At 43.3% G+C, this 15,021-nt stretch overlaps 1 protein-coding gene across 8 annotated transcripts in view; it reads left to right on the forward strand.

Annotated features, from left to right (window-relative positions):
• Positions 1–2,473: 2,473 nt before the first annotated feature.
• LOC117044778 (protein FAM228B-like) overlaps positions 2,474–15,021 on the forward strand; it is a 30,918-nt gene continuing 18,370 nt past the window's right edge. For 4 of the 8 annotated variants that reach the window (XR_004426349.1, XM_033145562.1, XM_033145564.1 and 1 more), the window contains exons 1-6: positions 2,741–2,844; positions 6,649–6,759; positions 8,139–8,222; positions 10,575–10,679; positions 12,473–12,589; positions 13,752–13,826. Coding sequence is in view for 3 of the 8 variants with exons in the window: in XM_033145562.1 (XP_033001453.1) it covers positions 2,746–2,844; positions 6,649–6,759; positions 8,139–8,222; positions 10,575–10,679; positions 12,473–12,589; positions 13,752–13,826 (591 nt within the window). In the remaining 5 variants the exon portion in view is untranslated. Of the gene's footprint in view, positions 2,523–2,740; positions 2,845–6,648; positions 6,760–8,138; positions 8,223–10,574; positions 10,680–12,472; positions 12,590–13,751; positions 13,827–15,021 lie in introns of those variants that run through there. The other 4 variants (XR_004426350.1, XR_004426353.1, XR_004426352.1 and 1 more) reach the window with 3 other exon arrangements.

The following is a 15,021-nucleotide window of genomic DNA, read 5'->3' on the forward strand; positions in this document are numbered from 1 at the left end:
CATTTTCTTTTTTTTCTTTTTTTTAATAAGATTTTATTGATTTTCCATATAAACAAGCAGAAAAACAATACACAAATACACAAATGCAACATACAATTTTTAACAAACCTAAACATACAACATCTATATCAAAACATCTACCTCCCTTTACTTTTTGCAAATAAAAGGAATTCTTATTCCAGATCTTCTATAAAAGACTTCCCCCGTTTTCTCTCCTTTGCCTTCATTACTAATATACTTTGATAACATCCATTTTTAACTTTAAAATCCATTATCCACCTCCACTATTGTTTAAATATTCCAATAAATTTCTTTATCTTAAAAATCCTTCAGATATCATTTCTATAGTTCAAAATCATTAAAACTTAACTTCTTATAATATAACATAATAATTCTTAAATCAAATCTTAAGTTTTCCTTGTTTAAACTGCTGCTGATAAACAAACACATATCTCTCCACTAGTTCAAAATCATAAAGTCTTAACACGCTGTCTTCAGGGTACCATAAATCCATCCTGTTTATACTTCTAACATTTTCACCCTATCCCCCTTCTAACCATTTTCCTAAACCCTCCCAGGCTCACCCACCAGTCGTCTTTACATCTCCCTCCATCATTTTTATTTAGTGCCAGCTCATAGTTCATAAACTTCCCCCCTGGGAGCTTCGGGGAACACCAACTCTCATCTTCCAGCAATTCCACTTCATAGTCCACATTATCTTCCGCTTGTGCCTTTAAAAATCTTCTCACCTTTCTTTCAGCCAAAGTATCAGCCCTGTGTCTCTCACTCCACCCGGGCTTTCCGTCTCCTTGGGGTTGCACAGTCTCTTTGTTGCAAATCTCCATTATTCCCTGCAGTTCCCTGGCGAAGTTTACTTCCAGTTTATCAAAGTCCTCCCAAAGCTGACTGTTTTCTCTTGATCCATAAAACATTTCTTTGAGGTTCAATCTTATCCAATCCATTTTCTGATTCATCAATTCAAGATTTAAAAGAATTGTCTTTTGTTCCTGGGTGGTGCCCGGATCTAAAACCAGTTTGAAAACGAAAGCGAGCATGGTCGAAGGAGGTAAAGGGTATCAAGTGTCAGTAATTTTCCATCCTCGACTGTTAGTTTCTCAGCGCCATTTTCCCCTGAGGCAGAGTGCCAAGAAAGACCCAGAAGTCACAAAAGAGATATTTCCATAGTCTTCGATCCCCTCGCAGGGACTTAATCCGTCTCAACTATCACAGTACTTCAAAGCAACATTGTAATTAGCAATGCAGCTGCAGCTTCTTAAGACTTAGTTATCTTCTCTGCACAACAAAGGGAAGGGACGGGCTTCCTTTTGACATCCCTCCCGGTTGCCAATTGTTAAATTGTAATCCAATTAATTCCGTACTTACTGCAGCCAGGATTTTTTCTTTTTTTCTTTAAATTGACAGGAAATGCTTGGTGCTCGAGTCTGGCGAAATCGCTGCTTTGATCTCCGGGGGGGGGGGCATCCGTCTCTTCAGTCCCGTGTCGGAGCTCCGCTCGCTTGATTTCCCCCCCCTTACGAGGGTCAATCAAGAGCAGAGACGGCACGTCTGGGACCCACGAGACCACGGTCCACGGGACGCTCTTCCCGTGGCTTTAAGGGGCCCTTGGCGCAGGCAAGGAAGCCCCTAGAACCCCTCGGAGAGCCGGAGCTGTTCAGCTCCCGTCCGCCATCAACCGGCACCGGCTCATTTTCCTCCCTGAGCTCCGCAGCAGCAGCAGCACTGAGGGGGTTGGGGGGCGCGCGGATAGGGACATTCCAAAATCAAATCAGAAGTTGGGGTCGCTTTCGTAATTCTGGGACTGCCCCTGGAAAATCGGATCACTTGGGAGGGTATGGAAAATGCCACCTTGCTTCAGCAGCACAATTAAGACTGGAAGTATTTTACTAATACTGTAATAACTTCAACAGACAGGAGAGGCATGCATGTTAAGCTGGAAAGTGTCCACACTGATCAACAAATGCTCCCCTAGGTCACTTTATTTGCTCTCTCTCTCAGGTGAATTGGTCATAGCATGGAATGTGAGCAGCTAGACCGCACGTGTCCTCTGGACGTCTCCACTGTTATGGAAACTCTGGTTTCCCCAGATAATTTATAACTAGTTATCAAGCGGCTAGTCCCCACATCCTTGCTGCCAGCTGTTTCAGAGGCACTTGGGGAGGGGCCGGCTCTCTGCACATGCTCAAGCGCACCATCACCGGCTGAGATGATAGTTACATGCAAGTGGATTGCAGGAACAGCCCGCCTCGTCGTCTCCCCAGAGCCAATCGCTGCAACGAGCCTCTTCAGCGGATGAATGGCGGAGGCCAGCGATTGGCTCCTCGGGCGGCGCGCTCCCTTTTGATTGGAGCTCCTTTCTCGCCCCGAATCGCCATGGCTACGAGCGGGGCTTCGGCACCCCCTGCCGCCCTGCGCGGATGAATACAGCAAGGCGACTTGCCATTTTATTATTGGGGCTGGTTTGAATCGCGTGTGTTTCCAACCGAAGCCCCGTTCCTAGCCCGGTAAGAGGCAACCACTAGCCGGGAGAAGCCTTTCGCGGGGGCCGCGGAACTCCGTAGGGAGTTCCGGGAAGGAGAAGCCGAGGGACTCTTTTTCTCCGGCGGAGGGACGCACCGAGTCCGGCGCGCGGCGTCCCTCCTTGACTCTCCCCCCGGCGAGCGGCTAAGACGCGTCCAACCCCGGCCGGCTGTGCTGGGCGACGCCGGGCCGGTGGGGCCGGCGGGCATGGAGGCCCCGGAGGGAAGCGGGGGCCCCGGAGAGAAACGGGGGCCAATGACATCCACGCCCAAAGAGCACCATCCTCCTCCGGGCCTCCCCGACCGAGTGAGTGGCGACGGCCAGAGGGACCCCCGGAGCCGGGCTGACCGGCTCAGCCTCGCTTTCCTAAGGCGCCGAATCTGAGCAGCCGCCCCTGCGGACCAACCCCTCTCAGCCTCGGGAAGCGGCTCCCCACAGGGCACAGAAGCTTAGGACGGCGGAGTTGGAAAGGGACCCGGAAACAGAAGTCACCAGACCCTGAGATAGATAGATAGATAGATGGGGGGAGGGGTGGTGGGAATGGGGGATTGGCTGACAGGTGTGGAAAACCTGTTGACGACTGTTAACGACTGCAATTGGTCTTACAGGAAAACCATTCCCACCACCCCTCTCTGAGTCATACCCCTCCCCACCCTCTCACTATCTATAAGGGTCTGGTGACTTCCGTTTCAGTGTATGCACACGAAAGCTCATACCAAGAACAAACTTAGTTGGTCTCTAAGGTGCTACTTATTTTGTTTTAAGTATAAGGACGTCACAGGTTTCAACACAGTAGTATGTGCACAGCTTTTCTTAAATTTCGGATGCTAAAAATCAGTTGAATAGGTGGTAATATGCTTAACTCAGTTTCTGCTACTTCCCTCTCGTTTCTTTACTTAGCTGTTATAGGTGTTACAGTTAAATACTTTTGACATAGCCGAGTAAGATTGTCTTCCATGAACACGGTTTTAACAGTGAGTCCGTGAGTGATTGTGGAGGCCAATTCTGGATCCACCCGTCCTTCCACAGTGGGGACATTGGTTTCCAGACGGGAGTTGATCCCGGTGAGGGTTTGCCAAACGTGCCTTCCTCTTAGCACGCTTTGCCCTTTTTTCTTAAGTTCGAGCATCTTCAGAGTCCATAACCCCTTTGGTAAAGGCTGTTCTCCAACTGGAGCGCTCACTCACAGGCCAGTGTTTCCCAATAGAATACCCTGGTTCATAAGTGAGGGGCACTTTCCCTCAGCTCCCCTCTCTTAGCAATCCCACTACTGAGGTATTTTCAAATAGTCCCAGGGGATCCCCTCCCCCTTGTTACTGGCTTAGGGGTCTTCTTTGCCTAGAACAGATCTTTCCAAAGATGTGGCTCGGCTGCCGGGTGTCGGTGTGTCATGCGAATGCTCCCTGCACTCCTTCCGGGGCCAGAAAGGGGTTTGTTTACCCTCCAGTTTGCTAGTAAATCTGAAGTAGTGTGTCCCAAAATGAGGCATCTCTTAAAAGTTTGGGACGCTCTGGCCTAGAAGATCTCTCCCCTCCCGACTGGAAGGAGACCCCGGCTGAGTGTGTCTTCCCCCATCTTCTCCCTCCCCAGACCCTCCAGCCGCTCTTCCCATCTAGGCTGCCAGACTCCTTCCTCTGGCTATAGAGTGGATGTACCACTCGGATCAGAGCCAGTTCTCCCTCAGTCAAACGCTCTCCTCATCCCTTTCTCCCATCTCAGACCAAGCCCTACTTCTCAGCCTGAACCCTGTCTGACCCCTCAAATCCAACCCTAACTCTCCCTCAGAAGCAGCCCTGTTTATTTTCCCTCCAGAAGGGCTGGCTCCACCCCCTTCTGGCTGGCTGGCTGGGTAGCCAATCAGAGAGAGGCTTCAGCCCTCTGTTGGAATTTCTGAGATTCTGGCTCTGCTGTCTGTCACGCAGGGTAGCTGCAGCCACAGCCAGAACCATTCCTTGAGTTTTCAAAACGCAAACTAGATTTAGGTTATTGGAGCACTAGGATTCTTTAGCACTGCTGAGACATTGCTCATCCATAACCAGCTGGAAGCAGAATTACAGCTATGCTTCCACACAAAAACTATAATAAAATTCATGTGTAATACTTAAAACACCACTGGCAAGATAACTTAAGCCCCATTTAGGTTTAAACCAATCCTGATTGAAAAGAAATGCCAATATATAAGGCACTACCCATTGCACATTTCATCTGAAGTTGTGTAGTTGGCTTCCTGGGCAACTTGCTGGCTTCCAAAAACGTGTAAACATTGCTACTGGAAGCATGTCTAAGCAAGTATCTGAAGTTCATAAAAGGTACAGCATCACCTGATGTTTCATTGGGGGGTGTACTCACATGGCCAAAGTGTGGGAGGCAGTGGAGGATAGGGGTGCCTGGCGTGCTCTGGTCCATGGGGTCACGAAGAGTCAGACACGACTGAACGACTGAACAACAACAACAACAACAACAACAACAACTCACATTCTGTCACTTGCAGATTTTAAACCACATGAAGCATCTTTGGGATGAGATCTTCCTTTGTATCTACAAGGCAAGGCAGGTTGAGGAAACCATTGACATAAAAGTTTAAACTCGGGGCTAAGAGTCTCAGAACCATAAAAGCACAGAGCTTGGGAAAAATATTTACATGTGTGCTTAAAACCATAGAGGGCAAACGATGAGCTACAATCTTAAACCTGGGGGGAAATCTCATTGAGTACAGTGGGGCTGACTTGTGAGGAAACATGCACATATTTGCACAGATAATCTAAAGTGTCTGCATTTTGTTGTTGTTGTTCAGTCGTTCAGTTGTGTCAGACTCTTCGTGACCCCATGGACCAGAGCACGCCAGGCACCCCTATCCTCCACTGCCTCCTGTAGTTTGGCCAAACTCATGCCAGTCACTTCGAGAACACTGTCCAACCATCTCATTCTCTGTCGTCCCCTTCTTGTGCCCTCCATCTTTCCCAACAACAGGGTCTTTTCCAGGGAGTCTTCTCTTCTCATGAGGTGGCCAAAGTACTGGAGCCTCAACTCCAGGATCTGTCCTTCTAGTGAGCACTCAGGGCTGATTTCCTTCAGAATGGATAGGTTTGATCTTATTGCGGTCCTTGGGACTCTCAAGAGTCTCCTCCAGCACCATAATTCAAAAGCATCAATTCTTCAGCGATCAGTCTTCTTTATAGTCCAGCTCTCACTTCCATACATTACTACTGGGAAAACCATAGCTTTAACCATACGGACCTTTGTTGGCAAGGTGATGTCTTTGCTTTTTAAGATGCTGTCTAGGTTTGTCATTGCTTTTCTCCCAAGAAGCAGGCGTCTTTTAATTTCGTGACTGCTGTCACCATCTGCAGTGATCATGGAGCCCAATAAAGTAAAATCTCTCACTGCCTCTGCATTTACACCCATCCATTAATCTTTTATTCCTTAGCCGCCTTTCAATAGTTAAAACCATATGAAAAAATACATAATTACAAGCACAAAAATGTAATACTAAACAATAAAACACCAGAAGCTGCAAAATCATCATTATTCTTATAAATACCCTGCTAGTGATAACATGAATATGCAAAGAGTTTTTTTCTTCCCCCACCCCCATGAAATAGCAGCAGATTTTCTCAAAGTGGTGCATGTATCCTGCAGCTTAAGTATGTTAGGTATGTTTGGGCCACCTTAAGCACTGAGGTAGTCGTGTGTTCCCAACCCAACTGCAACCTTCATTTCCCTCTATAAATGATATTGTTCTAAACATGGATGGGGAACCCTTGGCCCTCCAGATCTTCATGGCCTCATCAGCATGGCCAGTGGTGAGGCATGTAGTCCCAGCAACTCTTTGGAGGCCACAGGTTCCCCATCCCTGTTCTAGAATGGGCGGTTCAGCAAGAGGCAGGGATCACACTTGATTATTTAGTTATGAGGATTCCCCCATTACTTTTAGCAGTTGACATCTGAGAAGAACTTGAACTTTATCAAGAACATTCTTTGTAGACTTATGGCATTTCTACAAATGGCAGTTCTAGTTGGTTGGTCACGGTAGGGTGGGGAAAGACATCTATGCAGAAAGTTTCCATTGTTTATGCTTATTTTAATGTGTTTGCTTGTTGTTTTTTCTAGACTGATTCAGCAACATCTTTAGATAGTGACAGCTCAGGAGAAGACTGGCTTATAAAAGTTTGCTGTCCAAAAGCCCGGCATCGATATCGTAGATACGCCCAAGCAAAAAAGGTCAATATTTTAGTAACCTGACTTTAATGTATCTAAAGCTTGAGAAGAGGACAGCAATGTGTATGAACCTTTGTGACACAAAAGTTCTCAGTGTGCAACCTGGATAATTGGGTATTGGGTTGATTTAGTAAAGAGCTACATAATTGCTCAAATTCTGCCTCTAGATTTTGCTTTTCAAAATTAGCCAAATTCATGTGTCACATATACTCAACATGCAGTGGGGATAAACACACTCCCTCTTGCTCTAAACTCCTCCTGGATCCAGCTGGCTGGTGCAACTTGGACATAACAAGTGGTAGTGCTTATGCATATGCAGTTCAGAAGTATAGCATCTTAAGTACTTTTAAACAACAACACTGAATATTTCAAAATAAAATTAATGTGATACATGAAAATGTAGGAGACACCATGAAATTCCCATGTCATACAAACATAAGATTCTGCTGGATCTGGCCAGCCAGGTGTCTGTGGGAAACCTGCAAGCAGCACATGGGCATGTGAGCACTTCCTTCCCCTGAGAGCTTTTCTAAAGAGCTTCCGACCCTTAGAATTTAGCTCCTGAGTTAAAAGTTTTTTTTTCTAGATTTGGGTCTTAGCACACAATGCCCTTACTGTTGTGAGCTGTCTCACTGTTTATTTTAATAAACTAATTAACCTAAGGGGCTCTACTTACCCTCTTCTTGCACATCTGCTTAATTCGCCTGGACGCTGTGTCAGCTGGGGCTTCCTGTATCTTGTGAGCCTAAAGTAGTGAGGGCTGTGCCACGTCAGATGCGCACACACAATATCTCCAAGCATATAGTATGGTTTTTAAAAAGCATATAGTCTGTTTTTTTAAAGCATCTGATTTAGAAGACAATTTTTCTAGTCTGATTTTTTAAAAATTCCTACTCCAACACTGACTTTATTTTCCTCAGTGCTTGGTTGTCCTGTGAAGGTGAAATTCCCCCTCCCCAATTAAATGATATTTTTAATGACTGAAATAAACTAAGTTTATACTCTTGAGGCAACATGTGGTGATATACAGTATGTCCATTTGTGCAACATGATTTTCAGTTTCCCTTCTGCATCTAGTCCCCTTGCATGCTAGAGGAACATTTGAGGGGGTTGGGAGGGTGTAGGAGGGAGGAGAGGAAAGAGGAACACCCTTGTGTGAGCAGACACTTGCATTACATGGCTCTCACCCTTTTTTAAGAAACACACTTTTTTTGTGGAAACTGGGAGATCCCTTGGAACTTAAAGCACATCAGCCTATCGCTGTGAGACCTTTCCTGCTCACTCTTAAGTCAGAAGGATGTGTCAATGAGACATACTCTCAAGTAAGCATTGCCTTAGATGGTTTTTTTTACTTCAAATTTATCCAGCAAATGTCATTACAGCCTACAAAGACTGGATTCTCACATTTGGATAAAGAAGAGGATTTTATAGCGCTTGCAGAATGGATGCCTATTACACCTTACCAGGTACAGAAGGTCAAATGTTTTCTTGAAGTAATGCAATAAAGCTGATGCATTCTGAGTTCCAGACATAATGATTTTTAATTTTTGATGGATTTGATGCAGGTAACAGTGCATCAGTTCATAAGAGCCTTCTTCTGTTTGCTCTTCCTTTCTTTCACAATATTTAAGATTTGTGTTAAATATGTCTCCACAATGCTTATAAAAATTTAAAAATGTTATCCCTTCTTAAAGACGTGGCTTTTATTGTACCCTAAAATTTGTTAGGAGAAGCTGTGTCTGACTTGGGAGGGGGATTTCAGAGAGCACTGTTACTTAGTTTCCTACTGATCCCATGAAGCAATCCTCTGTATCTTGTTTTATGTTGTGTACGGCCCTGAGATCTATGGCTGAAGGGTGGTATACAAATTTAATAAACAACAATAACATTAAAGAGACAGAATGTAGAACAGGATGTGCCACAAAACTTCATCTGCTCAGGAAATAGCATATGGACATGTATTGTCTTTGGGCAACTTTGGATGGAAAAGCAGCCAGCACATTTTATAAGTAAACAACTGGCAGTTAAAGATAGATGACAAGAAGGAGCTGGATACTGTTAAAAAAATAATCTATCCACTTATTTGTTATATATTCTTTATCTCATGTTGTTATGTGAAGGGAAACAGATACAAGTTAAACTGAAATGAATTTTCAGAAACCTGTTGTGGCTAAGGCTGGTGACAGATGGATGGTAGTATTTTTAGAGTTGGTGATTAGGAAATGAATTATGGTTTGTTGGTTGTTTTTACATTTAACTTTCAACTCAACAAATAGGTTTTACAGGTTTTGTGTTGATTACAAAACTTGGAACATCTGTTTGAAAGTGTTATAAGTGAGGCAAATTAAAGATGGGAAGCTGTAATTCTTTCCACCCACATTCAGCTCCCTTAAGGACTGTAAGGACGTTCAGTGGTTGCTCATGAGAAATCAGCCGAACGCAGGACTTCTAAACTAAGTTCTTTATTGTGCAGAAATATTTACAGTGGAGCAAAAGTTCAAATGTCCATCTCATCCCTCTGCAGAGTCCAGGAATGAACTCTTCTGGTTCTTTGTCCAGCAAAAGAGGCGCGGGATTCTAAACCTCCGCCTCCCCCTTCCACATCTTTCCTGTCTGCGACCTCGGAGCGTGGGAAACTGTCCCTGTTTTCCCCGCTGTCCCCTTGGTGTTGAGGCTCTGCGATCTGCTCACAGCCCCTGCACCGACTTCCTGCCTCCAACTCCCCCTCCACACTGGAGGAATGGTCGCTTCTTCCTGAGGAGGGGGATGACGAGCTAGCAAACAACGGAGGAGGTTCCCTGTACTGCAAACAATCCCGGGATGTTACCTGCCGTGGGGAGGGGGGTTTCCTGACAAGGACTATTTATTTATATGTTTAAAACATATATTAGCCATTCTTTGGTCGTAGCACCCAGAGCATCTTAAAAAGAAAGCATAGAAATTGAGATGTGGTAATGCAGTCGTTTACAGTGGTACCTTGGGTTATGAACTTAATTCATTCTGGAAGTCCGTTCTTAACCCAAAGCATTCTTAACCTGAGGCGTGCATTCCCTACATAGGCTTCCCGTGGCCCCGGAAGCAGATTGCGTTCATATCCCAGGGCAAAGTTCACAACCCAGGACACCTACTTCTGGGTTTGTGGAGTTTGTAACCCGAAGCGTTCATAAGCAGGACTGTTCGTAAGCCGAGGTACCACTGTACAGCTATTTAAATCTTAGTGTGATAGCTACATAGAAATACTGTTAAATTAGTTTCTTATGTATCATTGAGGATGTATTGCAAGTTTGTGCTGTAATTGGCCTGTTTCTTAGTTTCTCAGAACTATAGCAGAAGACGAGAATTTTGGGAAGTATGTGTGCATTGTACTTCTAAGATACAGCCCTTAATATTTCCATAACACCATGCCAAGAACATTCTGCTTAGTCACCTTATCTAATTTCTACATATCTGTTGCTGTTATGCCATGTTCCTTAAGGAACAAATAACTTCTAGGGAATAAAGAAAAGCATCACAAAGAATTGAATAAATTGGAATTGAGGACTGATGTCACAGTCCTATGACCTAACTTTGGAACACTTATTGTCCATTGTAGAGAAGTTCTGTTGTACTAAGTACTGGTTCCCCATTCTACTCAGTAGCCTACAAGATACATAGACTTTTAGAGGGAGTTATTAGAAAGTTGACGTCTGGCTTGACAAGCTGTGATCTGGAGCTGTTGAGAGGAGCCAGTATATTCTTTAAAGGCCTCTGAATATTATTGTTTGTTAAGACTAGTGGGCTTTTTTTTCCTTTTTGCAAATTTAACCATCTCATACTAGGTCTATCCTGGAGTGCCAAGGCAGGAAAGTACAGACTTGGAGTGGCTCATAAGACTTCGCTGTCCAAGGGCCCAAATGGAGCAGATGAGGGCGGAGCGAAAACAAGTGAGTGACTAGGTGCTTAACGTGGGACTATATCCAGTCCTTTGGCAGTGCACTCTCACAAAATATGCAGTGCAAAACAGTTAAAGCAGCTTTTCATTTTGGTTTAATTAAGTTTCTTAAAGAATTAATAAATCTAAAACTCCCATTGTGAGGTCAACTGATCTTAACATAAGTACCCAAATTCCTTAGCTACACCTTGATTCTTTACATTTCAAAATAAGCAATGGTGGTGTAGTGGCTAGAGTGATGGACTAGGACCAGGGAAACCAGGATTTGAATCCCCACTCTGCCCCAAAGATCACTGGGTGGCCGTAGGCCACTCTCAGTCTCTCAGTCTAGCCTACCTCACAGGGTCACTGTGAGGATAAAAGGGAGAGTGGAGGGGAAAGTGTGCGCACCACTTTGAGGTCCTTGGAGAAAAGGTGGGATATAAATAATAATCTGGGGAAATTTTCCTTATCCTGCACAGAAGGGTGATCTTCATATTTACAAGCAGGCATAGTACAATGGCTAATGAACTTCTTTGGGAAATTTTCAGATGAAAAGTGGTATATAAATACTTGAAATAAATAATAAAAATAATGCGCTGAGCTAAGCACTTGCATCCTGGCTTTGAATGTCACCTCTGCCATGACTGCATCACACATGGCCTTGGACAAGTTTTTCTCTCTCAGCCTCAGACCCCCATCGGACACAGGGGGACGACAGAGATTGCAAGGAATTATACTCAAAGTACTGTACAAATGCTGAGCATTGTTATTGAGGTGCATGTTTTTCCTGTTAATGGACTGTCAGCTCCATCGGTGGCTAAGCTAAGGCAGTTATATATTGAAGGCAATTTATATAAATTACTCACCATGTCAAAAAAGAGTCCTGTTTAGTTTCCAAATGTTTGTAGTAGCAGAGAAATGCACAGGATTTTATTTATTCACAATGTTTATGTGGTTGCTTTGAAGGTCATACAGTAGTCTTAAGATTAGCGTTAAGAAAAATCAAGCAGGTCAGTTGATTAAGTGCAGGTGAGTCAGTGGTTGCAGAATGTGGCTGCCAGACCATTATAGCCCTGAAATGGTGGCCAGATTCTGGTGTGAGCAAGCAGACTATGATGGCCCACATGTGGCCCTGTTTCCATTTGGAAATGGGCACTCCATTTTCTAGAGACCTGGGAAAGGAATTACATTTCATTTAAGTACTGTCTGCACCGAACTGAAAGCAAAAGATTTTTTCTTTCTTTCTTTCTTTTTATTTATTTATTGTTTTTGCATCATAAAGTCAAAACAAAAAAGAAACAAAAATAAGTACACTTTTGTTACTTTTACATGGTTTACATTATATCTTAAACTCCGCTGAGTTTTTGACTTCCCTCCACCTCTGTATTAGTTTTCCAGGATACATCATTCATCCGCTTTCTCTCAATTATATCTAATTGTGCAAATTCTAATGTTCCCATCTATAATTTTCCTTTTCTCTGTTGCTTTGCAAGAATTTCATCACACCTGTAAGTGTTTACACATTTTTACTGTCTTTTAAATATTCTAAAAATTTACTCCAATCTAATTCTGACTGCTGATCTCTCTGATTTCTTATTCTGCCTGTTAATCTAGCCAATTCTGAGTATTCTAAGGAAAGCAAAAGATTTCAGGATGTAGTGTTCCATCCTTCTCAACTTTCTTTTGGATGAATGCTGGGGATAATACTGTATCCTTTGTGTAGGCAAATTTGAATTTGGGGTTGATATAATATGGTATACAGTATTCACTCTGATTCCTCACTGCACCCTGCTTTCTTGTAAGTCTCTTCCAGCAGTTTCTACACCCTTGAGTAGATCACCCAGCAAGGCTGGCAGAAGTATTCAACCTGGAGGGACCAAAGATTCTGAAAACTGGCTGAAACATTTTTCCATTGCGCAGGTACACCTGAGTTTGGCGGCAGTAGTAAGAAATCAGTACTGGCACTACTCTAATAAAGCTTTCTCAGCTTTGGAGAGAAGGTGGAAACTCTTGTTAACAGGTTTCTTAGAGCATGAGGCTGACAAAATATATTACTACAAGGTACACAAGGACTGACAGCCACTTTGTTGTTGTAAAGTCATCTGTATTTTGAGTTCCATATAGTTTGGGGTTCAGATGAAGCTCAGTTCTTGTCTGCTCTGCATGGGGATTTTTATACTGCAGTTATATTTTAATTATTTTTTTAAATTAAAATGAAACAACTTTTTAAATGTGACGTCTATTTGGGTAAAGAATATATGTATGTAGGACTGCAAGTTATTTATTCATTTATTACAGTTGTTTATGTTCTGGAATATTTCCAATATCAAATATCATTTACAAGAAGCTTTAAAACACATTTTAAAACAGCAACAAAAAATAAAAAGACACCAGGATCCTTCCCACAGGACGATTTAATGCCTAGAATTATTTTGGGTCTGCTTAGCAAAAGAAAGATTGTAAGTTTGCCCCTGAATTAGATTTAGATGCTTATCACTAAATTATTGACCTTTTGATTCAGTAGCTATCTAGTTACAGTGGTGCAGCATTTCTGAAATAGGATTGAAGTGGAGCACACTATTGTATACTCTGGGGAATATTTTTTTACTTGTGCTAAAACTCAAAATATTAATGTTTTATTGATACGTTTGTTGTACAATTTTAGGATGTATTCTTAATGTAAATACTAATAGTATTAAATATTCTAAATATGTATTCTACATATTCTAAATTAATTTAAAATGTCTTAAAGCATGATGGATTAATAGCTCCAACCAGAAAAGTCTGCTTTTCTTCTAACCTTCTGATCTGTACAAGAATTAATAATGGCAACTTCTTCCATCATTTTTTGTTTCTCTTTTTATTCTACTCCAAGATTATCTCTAATTCAATATAGCCTCAAAGTTGCACTTACCCAAATCCCATTAATTTTTAAAAGATGTTTATGTAGCTTTATTTCCTGTGTCTTCTTTAATCATGGATCTACTTATCCTACAGTGCTGTCCTGCTCATAGAATTAATTCTTAATTACTGCTTTTCATTCAGCAGTTTTACTTCACAGATTTTGCTGGTATTTTATTAGGCTATAGTTAATGAAAGACAGGATGTTGTTGGTTCCACCCAGGCCCTGCTGGAAAAAGAGAACTGCTTTGTGAGGGTAAGAAACAAAATACAGTGTCGGTTTGCAATATGTCTTTCTAACGTTTGAGGAAGACCTACAGATATGAAGAAGCCTAGTAGGGCTGGGCAATACCTGGCTTTCCACATTGTGATAGATCAGCAGCTAAATACTGCGATATGCTGATATATCATGATGTCTTGAATGTGTCTAGGCTGTTTCTTCCTCCCCATCTTACGGATGGAAGAAGCAGCTGAGATACATTGCCCAGCCCTACAGGTGAGTGAGCCCCAATGCCTCTCCAGTTTGCACGAGCCCAGGACTTCCTTGAACCGCTCAGCTGAGGGGAGAGCCTTCTGCCCCACAGCTGAGTGAGTGTCTATGCTTCCCTCCCAGCTGAGCGGTTCAAGGAAGCTCTCTCACAAGCTGGAAAGGTGTCAGTGCTTGCTCAGCTGGGGGGCGAGAGGCTTCCTCCTGCCCAGCTGAGCAGTTCGAGGGTGGCTCTGATTCCACTCTGGCTCAAGCGCAAGCTGGAAGGGCATTGCCTTTGCCCAAGTGGGTGGGCTTTGTCTTTCCTCTTGGGGCAGTTGGTTGCTCTGGGAGGAAAGATGCAGTGTGCCCTCCTGGCCAAAGGCAGCCAGGCTGCACTCAAGTGCATGGAGCCTAAGAAGCACATTCTCAGGCTCTGTGCATCTGTCTGCCTTCACTCTAGTGGGCGGACTGCGTCTTTCCTCCTGGAGCGACCAACTGACCCAAGAGAAAAGATGCAGCTTGCCTGCCCTCATGCATTTGCCTACAACAATGGTTGCTGAAATATCTTTTGAATCTGATACCTTTCACATTTTTGACTTGGATCTTGAAATGTTATTTTTCTAGTGGCATTATAGATGTGGTATATGGAAACTACTGTGGGACAAACTAGCCATGATGTTAAATGTATATAATGGTTAGCATGCCTGCATTGTGTTCCATAAGCAGCAGCCATGAGTGGAGAAAACTGTCCTGGGGCTAAGGAGGGTAGTTTACATCAGGACCACACAGTGTGGGGAAAAGAGATAAAGGCTCCCTCCCCACATGCCGTGATTGCCTCTCTCATGCATGCTATTTAAAGAACAAAATTAGGAATGTTAAATGTGTTGGTTATAGAAATCCCATGTGTCTTTTCCCCTGTAAGAAATGGAGTTAACAAATAATTTGCTTTTTTAAGACCCAAATTATGTGGGTTTTTAAAAAG

Source organism: Lacerta agilis, chromosome 3 (genome assembly GCF_009819535.1).
Source record: "Lacerta agilis isolate rLacAgi1 chromosome 3, rLacAgi1.pri, whole genome shotgun sequence".
In the NCBI taxonomy this organism is placed as follows: domain Eukaryota; kingdom Metazoa; phylum Chordata; class Lepidosauria; order Squamata; family Lacertidae; genus Lacerta; species Lacerta agilis.